We start from the raw sequence: 15,169 nt of genomic DNA, 5'->3' as shown, positions 1-15,169 counted from the left end.
ACAGGTCTACGCGTTTCAAGGACATATCCGTCCTCTTCCTCAGGACAAATGCAGAGAACACTATAGCGAGCAGGAACATATAGTGTTCTCTGCATTTGTCCTGAGGAAGAGGACGGATCTGTCCTTGAAACGCGTAGACCTGTGAAAATAAAGAAAAGAGAATTACTTTTTCATCCTGATTCCTGTGGTTTGGCGCGGTATTTAACCTGCTTTTCTCCCATCATCCGAAACTACTCTGCTGTTGCGGGACTGCTGCCTTCCACGTTTGTTTCATGCTACTAAAGGAGTTGTGACTGACACAACCCCATCAGGTGAGTGCTTCTATTGCACATTCACTTTTCCATCTGTTATACCGGATAAGACCCTATTTTGCGCCTTTTTCCCACAGTTTATTTTATTTTCACTGATCATTGAAAGAATTAGGAAAAGCAGCTCGGCATCACATGACTAAGTATGAAAATCACATATGAATGATTGGTCACATGAGGACTACTCAGACTATGGGAGTGGAGTGCCGATTGGAGTTTTTCCAGAGTGGACAGTGAGACTGTGGAAGGTTGGAGGGTTGGAGGCGGGGCTGGGGTGGGGAGCCTGGGCGGAGTCTCAATGGGGGCCCGAAAATTTTGGCAGTATGATGTCCTGAAATTCCTAGTGGCGGCCCTGCATGCTGTACATGGGAATGGGCTACACACAAAATACAGATATAAATTACAGTGAATAAACCAATCCTGACAGACGGGTACAGGGGGGAGCGGACCCTGCCCTCGGGGGCTCACAGTCTACAGGGTAATAGGGAGGAGACAGTAGGTCTGGGATACAAATTTATAACACTGACAGACGGGTACAGAGGGGGAGCGGACCCTGCCCTCGGGGGCTCACAGTCTACAGGGTAATAGGGAGGAGACAGTAGGTCTGGGATACAAATATATAACACTGAGACGAGTACAGAGGGGAGCGGACCCTGCCCTCGGGGGCTCACATTCTATAGGGTAATGGGGAGGAGACAGAAGGTCGGGGATACAAATATATAACACTGACAGACGGGTACAGAGGGGAGCGGACCCTGCCCTCGGGGGCTCACAGTCTACAGGGTAATGGGGAGGAGACAGAAGGTCGGGGATACAAATATATAACACTGACAGACGAGTACAGAGGGGAACGGACCCTGCCCTCGGGGGCTCACATTCTACAGGGTAATGGGGAGGAGACAGAAGGTCGGGGATACAAATATATAACACTGACAGACGGGTACAGAGGGGAGCGGACCCTGCCCTCGGGGGCTCACAGTCTACAGGGTAATGGGGAGGAGACAGTAGGTCTGGGATACAAATATATAACACTGACAGACGGGTACAGAGGGGAGCGGACCCTGCCCTCGGGGGCTCACAGTCTACAGGGTAATGGGGGGGAGACAGTAGGGAGGGGATACAAATATATAACACTGACAGACGGGTACAGAGGGGAGCGGACCCTGCCCTCGGGGGCTCACAGTCTACAGGGTAATGGGGAGGAGACAGAAGGTCGGGGATACAAATATATAACACTGACAGACGGGTACAGAGGGGAGCGGACCCTGCCCTCGGGGGCTCACAGTCTACAGGGTAATGGGGAGGAGACAGAAGGTCGGGGATACAAATATATAACACTGACAGACGGGTACAGAGGGGAGCGGACCCTGCCCTCGGGGGCTCACAGTCTACAGGGTAATGGGGAGGAGACAGAAGGTCGGGGATACAAATATATAACACTGACAGACGGGTACAGAGGGGAGCGGACCCTGCTCTCGGGGGCTTACAGTCTACCGGGTAATGGGGAGGCGACAGAAGGTCGGGGATACAAATAAATAACACTGACAGACGGGTACAGAGAGGAGCGGACCCTGCCTCGGGGGCTCACAGTCTACAGGGTAATGGGGAGGAGACAGAAGGTCGGGGATACAAATATATAACACTGACAGACGGGTACAGAGGGGAGCAGACCCTGCCCTCTGGGGCTTACAGTCCACAGGGTAATGGGGAGGAGACAGTAGGGCGGGGATACATGTGTATAACAATCAACTTTACAAATCAATACATAGAATTAAGCCATGTTGGACATTGGAGGCAATGACAGAAAAAATCTTTTGTACCCGAGTCCCGTGCGTTTTAGGTGTAAAAATTGTATTTCTGCATTTACCATAAATTCCTCTCTCATTGAATACATTGGAGGACACAGGAGGAGGATGTGGATTACACTGCACTGTTCTCTCCGCCTCTAAGGTGGGACGACGGGGGGCAATTACACCCAGCGCCGATAGTCACAAGCTGTGTATGAAAAATAAAGAAGATTAATAATACACAGAGCTCCCTGTGCGAGCCCCCCTTAGGCTATGTGCACACAGTGCATTTTTTGCGCGTTTTTTTTTTTGGGTGCGTTTTTGGCCTCAAAACTGCATGACTTTCCTTACGCAGCAAAGTCTATGAGTTTTCATTTTTGCTGTCCGCACACAACTTTTTTTTTAGCTGCGTTTTTGAGCTTAAAAAAAAAAATGGACATGTCAATTCTTTCCTCTGTTTTTCTGCGTTTTCCCCCCATGCAATGCATTGGAAAAACGCAGAGATCAAAAACGCACCAAAACGCGGTAAAAACGTATGTTTTTGCAGCCAAAAACGCACAAAAACGCAGAGTCAAAAAAAACGCAGCGTGTGCACATAGCCTTAACGTGCAACACGGCCCTCTGCAGACCCCCGAAGCGCAGCGTCACCCCCTGAATAGTGCGAGCCCCCCCAACGTGCGGCCTCTCCCCCTGCAAGCCCCCCGAACTTGCGATCTCCCCCCTGCGAAACCCCCCCAACGTGCGGCCTCCCCCATGCGAGCCCCCCAACGTGCAGCATTCCCCCGCCGAGCCCCCCCCAACGTGCGGCCTCCCCAACGTGCAGCCTCCCCCCCACGAGCCCCCCCAACGTGCAGCGCCTCTCCCTGTGAGACCCCCAACATGCAGCTTCTCTGCATGGAAGCCCCCAATGTGCAGCCTCTCTCCATACAAGCCACCCCAAACAGCCAGCGCCGCCCCCTGCCCAGTGCGAGCCCCCCAAACGTGCAGCATGCCCCCCAGCCCAGTATGAGCCCCCCCAAACGTGCAGTGGTCCCCTGCCCAGTGCGAGCCCCTCCAAACGTGCTGCATCCCCCCTGCCCTGTACGAGCCCCCCCCAAGCGTGCAGGGTTCTCCCTGCCCAGTACGAGCCCCCTCAAATGTGCAGCATCCCCCCTGCCAAGTGCGAACCTCAAGCCTCCACAGCCTCTCCCCCTGCCCTGTGTAGCCCCCCCCATCTCCCCCACCTTATAGAAGCCTCCACAGCCCCTCCCCCTGCCCTGTGTAGCCCCCCCATATCCCCCTCCTTATAGAAGCCTCCACAGCCTCTCCCCCTGCCCTGTGTAGCCCCTCCATATCCCCCTTCTTATAGAAGCCTCCACAGCCTCTCCCCCTGCCCTGTGTAGCCCCCCTTTATCCCCTCCTTATAGAAGCCTCAACAGCCCCTCCCCTGCCCTGTTGTAGCCCCCCATATCCCCCTCCTTATAGAGGCCTCCACAGCCTCTCCCCCTGCCCTGTGTAGGCCCCCATACCCACCTCCTTATAGAAGCCTCCACAGCCCTCTCCCCTGCCCTGTGTAGCCCCCCCATACCACCCTCCTTATAGAAGCCTCCACACTCCACAGCCTCTCCCCCCTGCCCTGTGTAGCCCCCCATATCCCCCTCCTTATAGAAGCCTCCACAGCCTCTCCCCCTGCCCTGTGTAGCCCCCCCATATCCCCCTCCTTATAGAAGCCTCCACAGCCCCCATATCCCCCTCCTTATAGAAGCCTCCACAGCTCTCCTCTGCCCTGTGTAGCCCCCCATATCCCCCTCCTTATAAAAGCCTCCACAGCCTCCCCCTGCCCTGTGTAGCCCCATATCCCCCTCCTTATAGAAGCCTCCACAGCCTCTCCCCTGCCCTGTGTAGCCCCCATATCCCCCTCTTAGAGAAGCCTCCGTAGCCTCTCCCCCTGCCCTGTGTAGCCCCCCATATCCCCCTCCTTATAGAAGCCTCCACACTCCACAGCCTCTCCCCCTGCCCTGTGCAGCCCCCATACCCCCCTCCTTATAGAAGCCTCCACAGCCTCTCCCCCTGCCTTGTGCAGCTCCCCATACCCCCCCTCCTTACAGAAGCCTCCCACAGCCACTCCCCCTGCCCTGTGTAGCCCCCCATATCCCCTCCTTATAGAAGCCTCAACAGCCCCCCATATCCCCCTCCTTATAGAAGCCTCCACAGCCTCTCTCCCCTGGCCTGTGTAGCCCCCCATATCCCCCTCCTTATAGAAGCCTCCACACTCCACAGCCTCTCCCCCTGCCCTGTGTAGCCCCCCATATCCCCCTTCTTATAGAAGCCTCCACAGCCTCTCCCCCTGCCCTGTGTAGCCCCCCATATCCTCCCTTCTTATAGAAGCCTCCACAGCCCCTCCCCCTGCCCTGTGTAGTCCCCCCCTTATCCCCCTCCTTATAGAAGCCTCCACAGCCTCTCCCCCTGCCCTGTGTAGCCCCCCCCATATCACCCCTCCTTATAGAAGCCTCCACAGCCTCTCCCGCTGCCCTGTGTAGCCCCCCATATCCCCCTCCTTATAGAAGCCTCCACAGCCTCTCCCGCTGCCCTGTGTAGCCCCCCATATCCCCCCTCCCTTATAGAAGCCTCCACAGCCTCTCCCCTGCCCTGTGTAGCCCCCCCATATCACCCTCCTTATAGAAGCCTCCACAGCCTCTCCCCTGCCCTGTGTAGCCCCCCATATCCCCCTCCTTATAGAAGCCTCCACAGCCCCATCCCCTGCCCTGTGTAGCCCCCCATATCCCCTCCTTATAGAAGCCTCCACAGCCTCTCCCCGCTGCCCTTTGTAGCCCCCCATATCCCCCTCCTTATAGAAGCCTCCACAGCCCCTCCCCCATATCCCCCCTCCTTATAGAAGCCTCCACAGCCCTTCCCCCATATCCCCCTCCTTATAGAAGCCTCCACAGCCTCTCCCCTGCCCTGTGTAGCCCCCCCATATCCCCTCTTTATAGAAGCCTCCACAGCCCCATCGCCTGCCCTGTGTAGCCCCCCATATCCCCTCCTTATAGAAGCCTCCACAGCCTCTCCCCCTGCCCTGTGTAGCCCCCACATCCCCCTCCTTATAGAAGCCTCCACAGCCCCATCCCCTGCCCTGTGTAGCCCCCCATATCCCCTCCTTATAGAAGCCTCCCACAGCCTCTCCCCCCTGCCCTGTGTAGCCCCCCCATATCCCCCTCCTTATAGAAGCCTCCACAGCCTCTCCCCTGCCCTGTGTAGCCCCCATATCCCCCTCCTTATAGAAGCCTCCACAGCCCCTCCCCCTGCCATGTGTAGCCCCCCATATCCCCTCCTTATAGAAGCCTCGACAGCCTCTCCCCCTGCCCTGTGTAGCCCCCATATCCCCCTCCTTATATAAGCCTCCACAGCCTCTCCCCCTGCCCTGTGTAGCCCCCCCCATATCCCCCTCCTTATAGAAGCCTCCACAGCCTCTCCCCTGCCCTGTGTAGCCCCCCATATCCCCCTCCTTATAGAAGCCTCCACAGCCCCTCCCCCTGCCATGTGTAGCCCCCCATATCCCCCTCCTTATAGAAGCCTCGACAGCCTCTCCCCCTGCCCTGTGTAGCCCCCCATATCCCCTCCTTATAGAAGCCTCCACAGCCCCTCCCCCTGCCCTGTGTAGCCCCCCCATATCCCCCTCCTTATAGAAGCCTCCACAGCCTCTCCCCCTGCCCTGTGTAGCCCCCCCATATCCCCCCTCCTTATAGAAGCCTCCACAGCCTCTCCCCTGCCCTGTGTAGCCCCCCATATCCCCCTCCTTATAGAAGCCTCCACAGCCCTCCCCCTGCCCTGTGTAGCCCCCCCATATCCCCCTCCTTATAGAAGCCTCGACAGCCTCTCCCCTGCCCTGTGTAGCCCCCCATATCCCCCTCCTTATAGAAGCCTCCACAGCCCCTCCCCCTGCCCTGTGTAGCCCCCCATATCCCCTCCTTATAGAAGCCTCCACAGCCCCTCCCCCTGCCCTGTGTAGCCCCCCATATCCCCCTCCTTATAGAAGCCTCCACAGCCCCTCCCCCTGCCCTGTGTAGCCCCCATATCCCCCTCCTTATAGAAGCCTCCACAGCCTCTCCCCCCTGCCCTGTGTAGCCCCCCCATATCCCTTTCCTTATAGAAGCCTCCACAGCCTCTCCCCCTGCCCTGTGTAGCCCCCCCATACCCCCCTCCTTATAGAAGCCTTCACAGCCTCTCCCCCTGCCCTGTGTAGCCCCCCCCATATCCCCCTCCTTATAGAAGCCTCTCTCCCCTGCCCTGTGTAGCCCCCCCCCATATCCCCCTCCTTATAGAAGCCTCCACAGCCCCTCCTCCTGCCCTGTGTAGCCCCCCTATATCCCCTCCTTATAGAAGCCTCCACAGCCTCTCCCCTGCCCTGTGTAGCCCCCCATATCCTCTCCCCCTGCCCTGTGTAGCCCCCCTATATCCCCTCCTTATAGAAGCCTCCACAGTCCCTCCCCCTGCCCTGTGTAGCCCCCCTATATCCCCTCCTTATAGAAGCCTCCACAGCCCCTCCCCCTTCCCTGTGTAGCCCCCCATATCCCCTCCTTATAGAAGCCTCCACAGCCCCTCCCCCTGCCCTGTGTAGCCCCCCATATCCCCCTCCTTATAGAAGCCTCCACAGCCCCTCCCCCTGCCCTGTGTAGCCCCCCATATCCCCTCCTTATAGAAGCCTCCACAGCCCCTCCCCCTGCCCTGTGTAGCCCCCCCATATCCCCTCCTTATAGAAGCCTCCACAGCCCCTCCCCCTGCCCTGTGTAGCCCCCCATATCCCCTCCTTATAGAAGCCTCCACAGCCCCTCCCCCTGCCCTGTGTAGCCCCCCATATCCCCCTCCTTATAGAAGCCCCCCACAGCCCCTCCCCCTGCCCTGTGTAGCCCCCCATATCCCCCTCCTTATAGAAGCCTCCACAGCCCCTCCCCCTGCCCTGTGTAGCCCCCATATCCCCCTCCTTATAGAAGCCTCCACAGCCCCTCCCCCTGCCCTGTGTAGCCCCCATATCCCCCTCCTTATAGAAGCCTCCACAGCCTCTCCCCCTGCCCTGTGTAGCCCCCCATATCCCTTTCCTTATAGAAGCCTCCACAGCCTCTCCCCCTGCCCTGTGTAGCCCCCCATACCCCCCTCCTTATAGAAGCCTTCACAGCCTCTCCCCCTGCCCTGTGTAGCCCCCCCCATATCCCCCTCCTTATAGAAGCCTCTCCCCCTGCCCTGTGTAGCCCCCCCCCATATCCCCCTCCTTATAGAAGCCTCCACAGCCCCTCCTCCTGCCCTGTGTAGCCCCCCTATATCCCCTCCTTATAGAAGCCTCCACAGCCTCTCCCCTGCCCTGTGTAGCCCCCCATATCCACCTCCTTATAGAAGCCTCCACAGCCTCTCCCCCTGCCCTGTGTAGCCCCCCATATCCACCTCCTTATAGAAGCCTCCACAGCCTCTCCCCCTGCCCTGTGTAGCCCCCCTATATCCCCTCCTTATAGAAGCCTCCACAGTCCCTCCCCCTGCCCTGTGTAGCCCCCCTATATCCCCTCCTTATAGAAGCCTCCACAGCCCCTCCCCCTTCCCTGTGTAGCCCCCCATATCCCCTCCTTATAGAAGCCTCCACAGCCCCTCCCCCTGCCCTGTGTAGCCCCCCATATCCCCCTCCTTATAGAAGCCTCCACAGCCCCTCCCCCTGCCCTGTGTAGCCCCCCATATCCCCTCCTTATAGAAGCCTCCACAGCCTCTCCCCCTGCCCTGTGTAGCCCCCCATATCCCCCTCCTTATAGAAGCCTCCACAGCCTCTCCCCCTGCCCTGTGTAGCCCCCCATATCCCCCTCCTTATAGAAGCCCCCACAGCCCCTCCCCCTGCCCTGTGTAGCCCCCCATATCCCCCTCCTTATAGAAGCCTCCACAGCCCCTCCCCCTGCAGCCCCCATATCCCCCTCCTTATAGAAGCCTCCACAGCCCCTCCCCCTGCCCTGTGTAGCCCCCATATCCCCCTCCTTATAGAAGCCTCCACAGCCCCTCCCCCTGCCCTGTGTAGCCCCCCCATATCCCCCTCCTTATAGAAGCCTCCACAGCCCCTCCCCCTGCCCTGTGTAGCCCCCCCATATCCCCCTCCTTATAGAAGCCTCCACAGCCCCTCCCCCTGCCCTGTGTAGCCCCCCCCATATCCCCCTCCTTATAGAAGCCTCCACAGCCCCTCCCCCTGCCCTGTGTAGCCCCCCCATATCCCCCTCCTTATAGAAGCCTCCACAGCCCCACCTCAGGGTCAGGATCCGTCCGCTCTGCACAGCCCGAGCTCTGCCCCGCCTCTTCCGGTGACGTCACCCCTCAGGAAATCAGCTCCAGACGCTCCCGCGCATGAGCAGCAGAGCAGTGTGAGAGGAAGAAGCGGAGAGCGGAGGAGCCGGAGCCCTCAGCACAGGACGCGGCCCCGGGAAAGACGGAAACCTCCGCTACATCGGGACCGAGGAGAAGCAGCAGCGGCCTCCTCCTGCAGCTGTGAGTGTCCCCGGCTCCTCTGTGCACGGTACTGCCCGGGCTCCGTTAGCGCGTTATGTGCGCACTAGGCGTTTTTTTTAACCTCGTTTTTCGGGTGCGTTTTCGTTCACAACACTGCATGACTTCCTTCCCTAGCAGAGTTTGAGTTTTCAGTTTTGCTGGCCGCACACAGCGGTTTTTAGCTGCGTTTTTGAGCTGAGAAAAATGGACATGTCAATTCTTTTCTGTGTCTTTCTGACTATATACGGATATTATATGCAGGGTAATATTCGGTGTAATATCTGATGCTCTGGACTTATCACATATTCACCGATACAGCTGTGACCATCTATTCTCAGGATTCAGCACCACATCAGTAATCCGGGGACCCTGCGGACCCTCCCCCTGCCCGGGAACCCTGCGGACCCTCCCCCTGCCCGGGGACCCTGCGGACCCTCCCCCTGCCCGGGGACCCTGCGGACCCTCCCCCTGCCCGGGGACCCTGCGGACCCTCCCCCTGCCCGGGGACCCTGCGGACCCTCCCCCTGCCCGGGGACCCTGCGGACCCTCCCCCTGCCCGGGGACCCTGCGGACCCTCCCCCTGCCCGGGGACCCTGCGGACCCTCCCCCTGCCCGGGGACCCTGCGGACCCTCCCCCTGCCCGGGGACCCTGCGGACCCTCCCCCTGCCCGGGGACCCTGCGGACCCTCCCCCTGCCCGGGGACCCTGCGGACCCTCCCCCTGCCCGGGGACCCTGCGGACCCTCCCCCTGCCCGGGGACCCTGCGGACCCTCCCCCTGCCCGGGGACCCTGCGGACCCTCCCCCTGCCCGGGGACCCTGCGGACCCTCCCCCTGCCCGGGGACCCTGCGGACCCTCCCCCTGCCCGGGGACCCTGCGGACCCTCCCCCTGCCCGGGGACCCTGCGGACCCTCTCCCTGCCCGGGGACCCTGCGGACCCTCCCCCTGCCCGCATCTCCTCTGCTGTCCTGTGACACATGACATCAGGAAAGGAAAAGCCAAGTGTGTGGGTGGGTCGGAGGGGTCACAGGGGAGCGCCTGGCCACAAAATACAGACCCGGACCCCTAACCAGGATCCTGCAAATTATTCACTTTTTATGTACACCAGCCATATATCCTCCTATATACGGATATACTGTGTGCGCAGACCTCTGTGTACAGATAATATGCGGCTGGTACAATATGTGATGCTTGCACTCACCACACACCATCACATATTATCCTGTATATCACATCCACGTCTGTAGTCACAGCAGATCCTACATCAGTCACATACTCTCCTGTATACTGGATGTGATATACTATATACAGACACTGTCACTTACTCTCCTGTATACTGGATGTGCTATACTATATACAGACACTGTCACATACTCTCCTGTATACTGGATGTGATATGCTATATACAGACACTGTCACATACTCTCCTCTATACTGGATGTGATATACTACAGTGCTGGCAAAAAGTATTGGCACCCCTGCAATTCTGTCTGATAATACTCCGTTTCTTCCTGAAAATGATTGCAATCACAAATTGTTTGGTATTATCTTCATTTAATTTGTCTTCAATGAAAAAAAAGAAAAAAATTTGTCATAAAGCCAAATTGGATATAATTCCACACCAAACATAAAAAGGGGTGGACAAAAGTATTGGCACGGTGTGAAAAATCATGTGATGCTTCTCTAATTTGTGTAATTAACAGCCCCTGTAACTTACCTGTGGCACCTAACATGTGTTGGCAATAACTAAATCACACTTGCAGCAGTTAACATGGATTAAAGTTGCCTCAGCCTCTGTCCTGTGTCCTTGTGTGCACCACATTGAGCATGGAGAAAAGAAAGAAGACCAAAGAACTGTCTGAGGACTTGAGACTCCAAATTGTGAGGAAGCATGAGCAATCTCAAGGCTACAAGTCCATCTCCAAAGACCTGAAAGTTCCTGTGTCTACGGTGCGCAGTGTCATCAAGAAGTGTAAAGCCCATGGCACTGTGGCTAACCTCCCTAGATGTGGAAGGAAAAGAAAAATTGACGGGAGATTTCAACGCAAGATTGTGCGGATGGTGGATAAAGAACCTCGACTAACATCCAAACAAGTTCAAGCTGCCCTGCAGTCCGAAGGTTCAACTGTGTCAACCCGTACTATCCGTCGGCGTCTGAATGAAAAGGGACTGTATTGTAGGATACCCAGGAAGACCCCACTTCTTACCCTGAGACATAAAAAAGCCAGGCTGGAGTTTGCCAAAACTTACCCGAGAAAGCCGAAAACGTTTTGGAAGAATGTTTTCTGGTCAGAGGAGACAAAAATAGAACTTTTGGAAAAAGCCATCAACATAGAGTTTACAGGAAAAAAAAGAGGCATTCAAAGAAAAGAACACGGTCCCTACAGTCAAACATGGCGGAGGTTCCCTGATGTTTTGGGGTTGCTTTGCTGCCTCTGGCACTGAACTGCTTGACAGTGTGCATGGCATTATGAAGTCTGAAGACTACCAACACATTTTGCAGCATAATGTAGGGCCCAGTGTGAGAAAGCTGGGTCTCCCTCAGAGGTCATGGGTCTTCCAGCAGGACAATGACCCAAAACACACTTCAAAAAGCACTAGAAAATGGTTTGAGAGAAAGCACTGGAGACTACTAAAGTGGCCAGCAATGAGTCCAGACCTGAACCCCATAGAAGACCTGTGGAGAGATCTCTCAATGGCAGTTTGGAGAAGGCACCCTTCAAATCTCAGGGACATGGAGCAGTTTGCCAAAGAAGAATGGTCTAAAATTCCAGGAGAGCATTGTAAGAAACTCATTGATGGTTACTGGAAGCGGTTGTGCGCAGTTATTTTGGCTAAAGGTTGTGCAACCAAGTATTAGGCTAAGGGTGCCAATACTTTTGTTTGGCCCATTTTTGGAGTTTTGTGTGAAATGATTTGATTTTTGTTTCATTCTCTTTTGTGTTTTTTCATTTGAAGCAAATTAAATGAAGATAATACCCTGTTTCCCTGAAAATAAGACTCTGTCTTGGTGCTTTTTTCAGGGCAAAAAAAGTCTTATTTTCAGGGGGTGTCTTATTCTCGAGGAGACATGATTGGGGGTAGGTTTACCCCCCACAAAAAGCAGACCCCCCCCCCCCCATCCCAGGATCGTCATACTTACCAGCCCAGGGCGTCTGTATGGCTCCCAGATCCTTCTGTGATCTCCCAGCAGGTACGCTGCATGCCTCCCCTGCGTTTGGCTGACATCAGATCACACAAACACACTGTCGCGGGCGGAGGAGGGGACGCTGCGCTCTCCCACTGCTCGGGTCCGGCTGCTGCTGCGGCCTCTGCTGCTCGGTGGCTCGAGCGATGGGCCGGATCCCGGGGACTCGAGCGGCGCTCCTCGCCCGTGAGTGAAAAGGGGATTGGTTTTGGGGATTTATTGTCCGTGACGCCACCCACGGTTGTGGTGATTGTGTGGACACCACCGCTGCTCTGTATGGGCATCCCGGGAGCGGTGACAGGGGAGCAGCAGAGTTGTTAGTTCTCCCCTCCGTGGGTAGGGGTTGGTTGTCCCGGGGCCCAGTGATGGGGTAGGGGTAGATGGCAGGCCGGGTGCAGGGTCGCGGGGGCAGCGCTGTGCCGTACGGCACGGTGGTACTCACTCAGCTTGAGACGTTGACACAGTTCTTGGTAAAACACACGGCTGGAAAGACTGTTCCCACGGACGGCTGCTGTTGCTTTTCCCCGGTAGTTAACGGTGACTGTCTCTTTCCCTGCACCTTGTGTAATGTTGGTAGCGATGGGTTCCCATCGGTAACCCGCTCCCCGACTTGGATATGGGCCGGAGGAGCCCCTCTTTGCCCGCAAGCGCTGGCCCTGAGAAACTGGTGCCGTGGCGGTGTCTCTCTCATACGGTTGGACGGTTGCCTTCAATCGGGACTTAGTTGTTTGGAGACCCGGAGGTCCCCTTCACTGATGGATTTGGCAAATTCACGGCGACTCCTAGCCTTGCCGTGATCCGAAAGGCCCCTGCCTATGGTGCTGGCTTCTCCTTGTGTACCGGTCCGGTACCGCTGGGCAACCACCCGTCCACGGTCCTTACGGCACCTCCGATAGGCCACTCCTGCAGACGGTCACCGCCGTCTGCTAACCTTGCTGTCTCGGTCCGGGGCACACACCCGGACCAACTTCAGGCTTTCAAACTGTCACTTTTTCTCTTTCCACTTCAACTCCTCTCACTTGCTCCTCTACCACTCTTTTCCTCCTTCCACTTCCTCCTCCAAACTCTATCACTCTACTCTAACTTCAACTCACTGCTCTGCCTGGTTTTCCCGCCTCCATGACTGTGAACTCCTCGGTGGGCGGAGCCAACCGCCTGGCCCACCCCCTGGTGTGGACATCAGCCCCTGGAGGAAGGCAACAAGGATTTCAGGTTTAGCTTAGGTGTACCTAACCGGGGTGTAGGGTGTGGTGATGTCATTACCTGTGACCCCTGGCTTGCCCAGGGCGTCACAACACACTCACCAGATCACACTCACTCACACACAAACACACACCCACCCCACGATCCCAGCAGCTGTGCTGCACGCCGTGCTTCTCTGCCTTCTGCCGACACTCACAGATCCGATCGCTTACGTTCACACACAGTCACACATCAGACAGTATACACGCACACATCTGATTGCATACTCACACACACCCCCCACTTCTCCCTGTGCCCTCCGGTGGGCGGTCCCAGCAGCTGTGCTGCACACTGTGCTCTTCTGCCTTCTGCCGACACAGATCCGATCGCATACACACACACAATCAGAACACACTCACACATTAGACAGCATACACGCACACATCCGATCGCATACACACACACACACACACACACTGACGATATCGCACAAATGCGTGCACACACTCACAACATCTGGAGATACCACATGCTTCTGGCCATGTGATCCTCCGGCAGGTCCTGTAAGGTCCCTGCACGCACAGTATCGCCGCCGAGAAGTAAGCGATATCACTGGATGTTGTGAGTGTGTGGATGCGATCTGATGTGTGTGAGGTGTGTGTGTGTGTGAGTGAGTGTGATCTGATGTGTGTGTCTGTTCTTATGTGTGTGTGTGTTTGCCGCGGCAGGACCTTGATGCGCTCACCTGCTCCCGGTCGGCTTCTGGTGAGTATGATTGGGGGTCTTCTTTCTTCTGGGGGTGCCCACTGCCTATAATGAAGTGTCCTGCAGTGTCTTTAACTCTATCACCGCTGCATGACACTTCATTATTGACCGCAGCTATGTCTTATTTTCAGGGGATGTCTTATATTAAAGCTTCCCTGAAAACTCCTGGGATGTCTTATTTTCGGGGAAACACGGTAACACCAAAGAATTTGTGATTGCAATCATTTTCAGGAAGAAACTGAGTATTATGTGACAGAATTGCAGGGGTGCCAATACTTTTGGCCAGCACTGTATGTGTACAGACACTGTCACATATTCTCCTGTATACTGGATGTGATAAGGGGGGGGCATAATTTAGGGTGATGCAATCCAAGTTGTGCATCTACATCTTAAACCCGTCTGCTTCCAAATCATGAGTCATTAGTCGGTAGCATGCGATTGGATTAATCCACCCAGACCTTATAAAAGATGTACACAGATCTAGGTAGAAAATATGACTGGATTAATTGCGGAAGTTTAAGATACATTTAAAGAAATCAGTTGGCTAGAAGCCAATCATACGTAACACGTCTCCTATTGAATAAACTGCAAAAGAGCTGATTCTGATCGATCTATCTATTTACGGTTTCATCATTCATAAGCTAAGTCAGCATGATTCACGTATCACATGAAAATCCCAGACTGCCTTGTGACTCTTAGGGTACCGTCACACTTTAGCGACGCAGCAGCGATCCGACCAGCGATCTGACCTGGTCAGGATCGCTGCTGCGTCGCTACATGGTCGCTGGTGAGCTGTCAAACAGGCAGATCTTACCAGTGACCAGCCCCCAGCCGGCAGCGACGTGCAAGCGACGCTGCGCTTGCACGGAGCCGGCGTCTGGAAGCTGCGGACACTGGTAACTAAGGTAAACAGCGGGTATGGTTACCCGATGTTTACCTTAGTTACCAGCGCACACCGCTTAACTTAGCGTGTGCAGGGAGCAGGAGCCGGCACAGGCAGCGTGAGAGCTGCGGAGGCTGGTAACGAAGGTAAATATCGGGTAACCACCTTGGTTACCCCATGTTTACCTTGGTTACAGCTTACCGCAGGCTGTCAGACGCCGGCTCCTGCTCCCTGCACATTCAGGATTGTTGCTCTCTCGCTGTCACACACAGCGATGTGTGCTTATCAGCGGGAAAGCAACAATAAAAAAACGAACCAGGGCTGTGTGTAACGAGCAGCGATCTCACAGCAGGGGCCAGATCCAGTGTCCAACACAGCGAGATCGCTAATGAGGTCACAAAAAATGTGACTCAGCAGCGATCGCAGTAGCGATCTCGCTGTGTGTGAAGTACCCCTTTATGATGTCTGAATGCAGATTTAGGTGCGGTACACAGTGCAAGCGCATTATGTCCTGCTTTTCGGATATATTCATATAATTCCTTATACTCACCTTCTCCATAACAGGGGTA

General features: G+C 56.0%; 3 protein-coding genes across 4 annotated transcripts in view; 2 read left to right on the top strand and 1 right to left on the bottom strand.

Moving 5' to 3' along the window:
- The window catches only part of LOC142257614 (uncharacterized), a 50,798-nt gene extending 42,405 nt beyond the window's left edge, over positions 1–8,393 (bottom strand). The window contains exons 1-2 of the mRNA XM_075329755.1: positions 8,345–8,393; positions 2,176–2,303 (exon numbers count right to left, since the gene is read on the bottom strand). Coding sequence (XP_075185870.1) covers positions 2,176–2,202 — 27 coding nt within the window. The 5' untranslated portion in view covers positions 2,203–2,303; positions 8,345–8,393. The remainder of the gene's footprint in view (positions 1–2,175; positions 2,304–8,344) is intronic.
- The window catches only part of LOC142257597 (uncharacterized), a 1,260,196-nt gene that overhangs the window by 663,874 nt on the left and 581,153 nt on the right, over positions 1–15,169 (top strand). The gene's annotated exons all lie outside the window — the stretch shown is intronic.
- The window catches only part of LOC142257662 (uncharacterized), a 69,389-nt gene continuing 62,687 nt past the window's right edge, over positions 8,468–15,169 (top strand). The window contains exon 1 of the mRNA XM_075329803.1: positions 8,468–8,584. The gene's annotated coding sequence lies outside the window, so the exon portion shown is untranslated. The remainder of the gene's footprint in view (positions 8,585–15,169) is intronic.

This window comes from Anomaloglossus baeobatrachus, chromosome 1, assembly GCF_048569485.1.
Source record: "Anomaloglossus baeobatrachus isolate aAnoBae1 chromosome 1, aAnoBae1.hap1, whole genome shotgun sequence".
NCBI classification, from domain to species: Eukaryota; Metazoa; Chordata; class Amphibia; order Anura; family Aromobatidae; genus Anomaloglossus; species Anomaloglossus baeobatrachus.
Note: the sequence above shows the minus strand (reverse complement) of the source record. Positions and strands in the feature narration are given on the sequence as shown.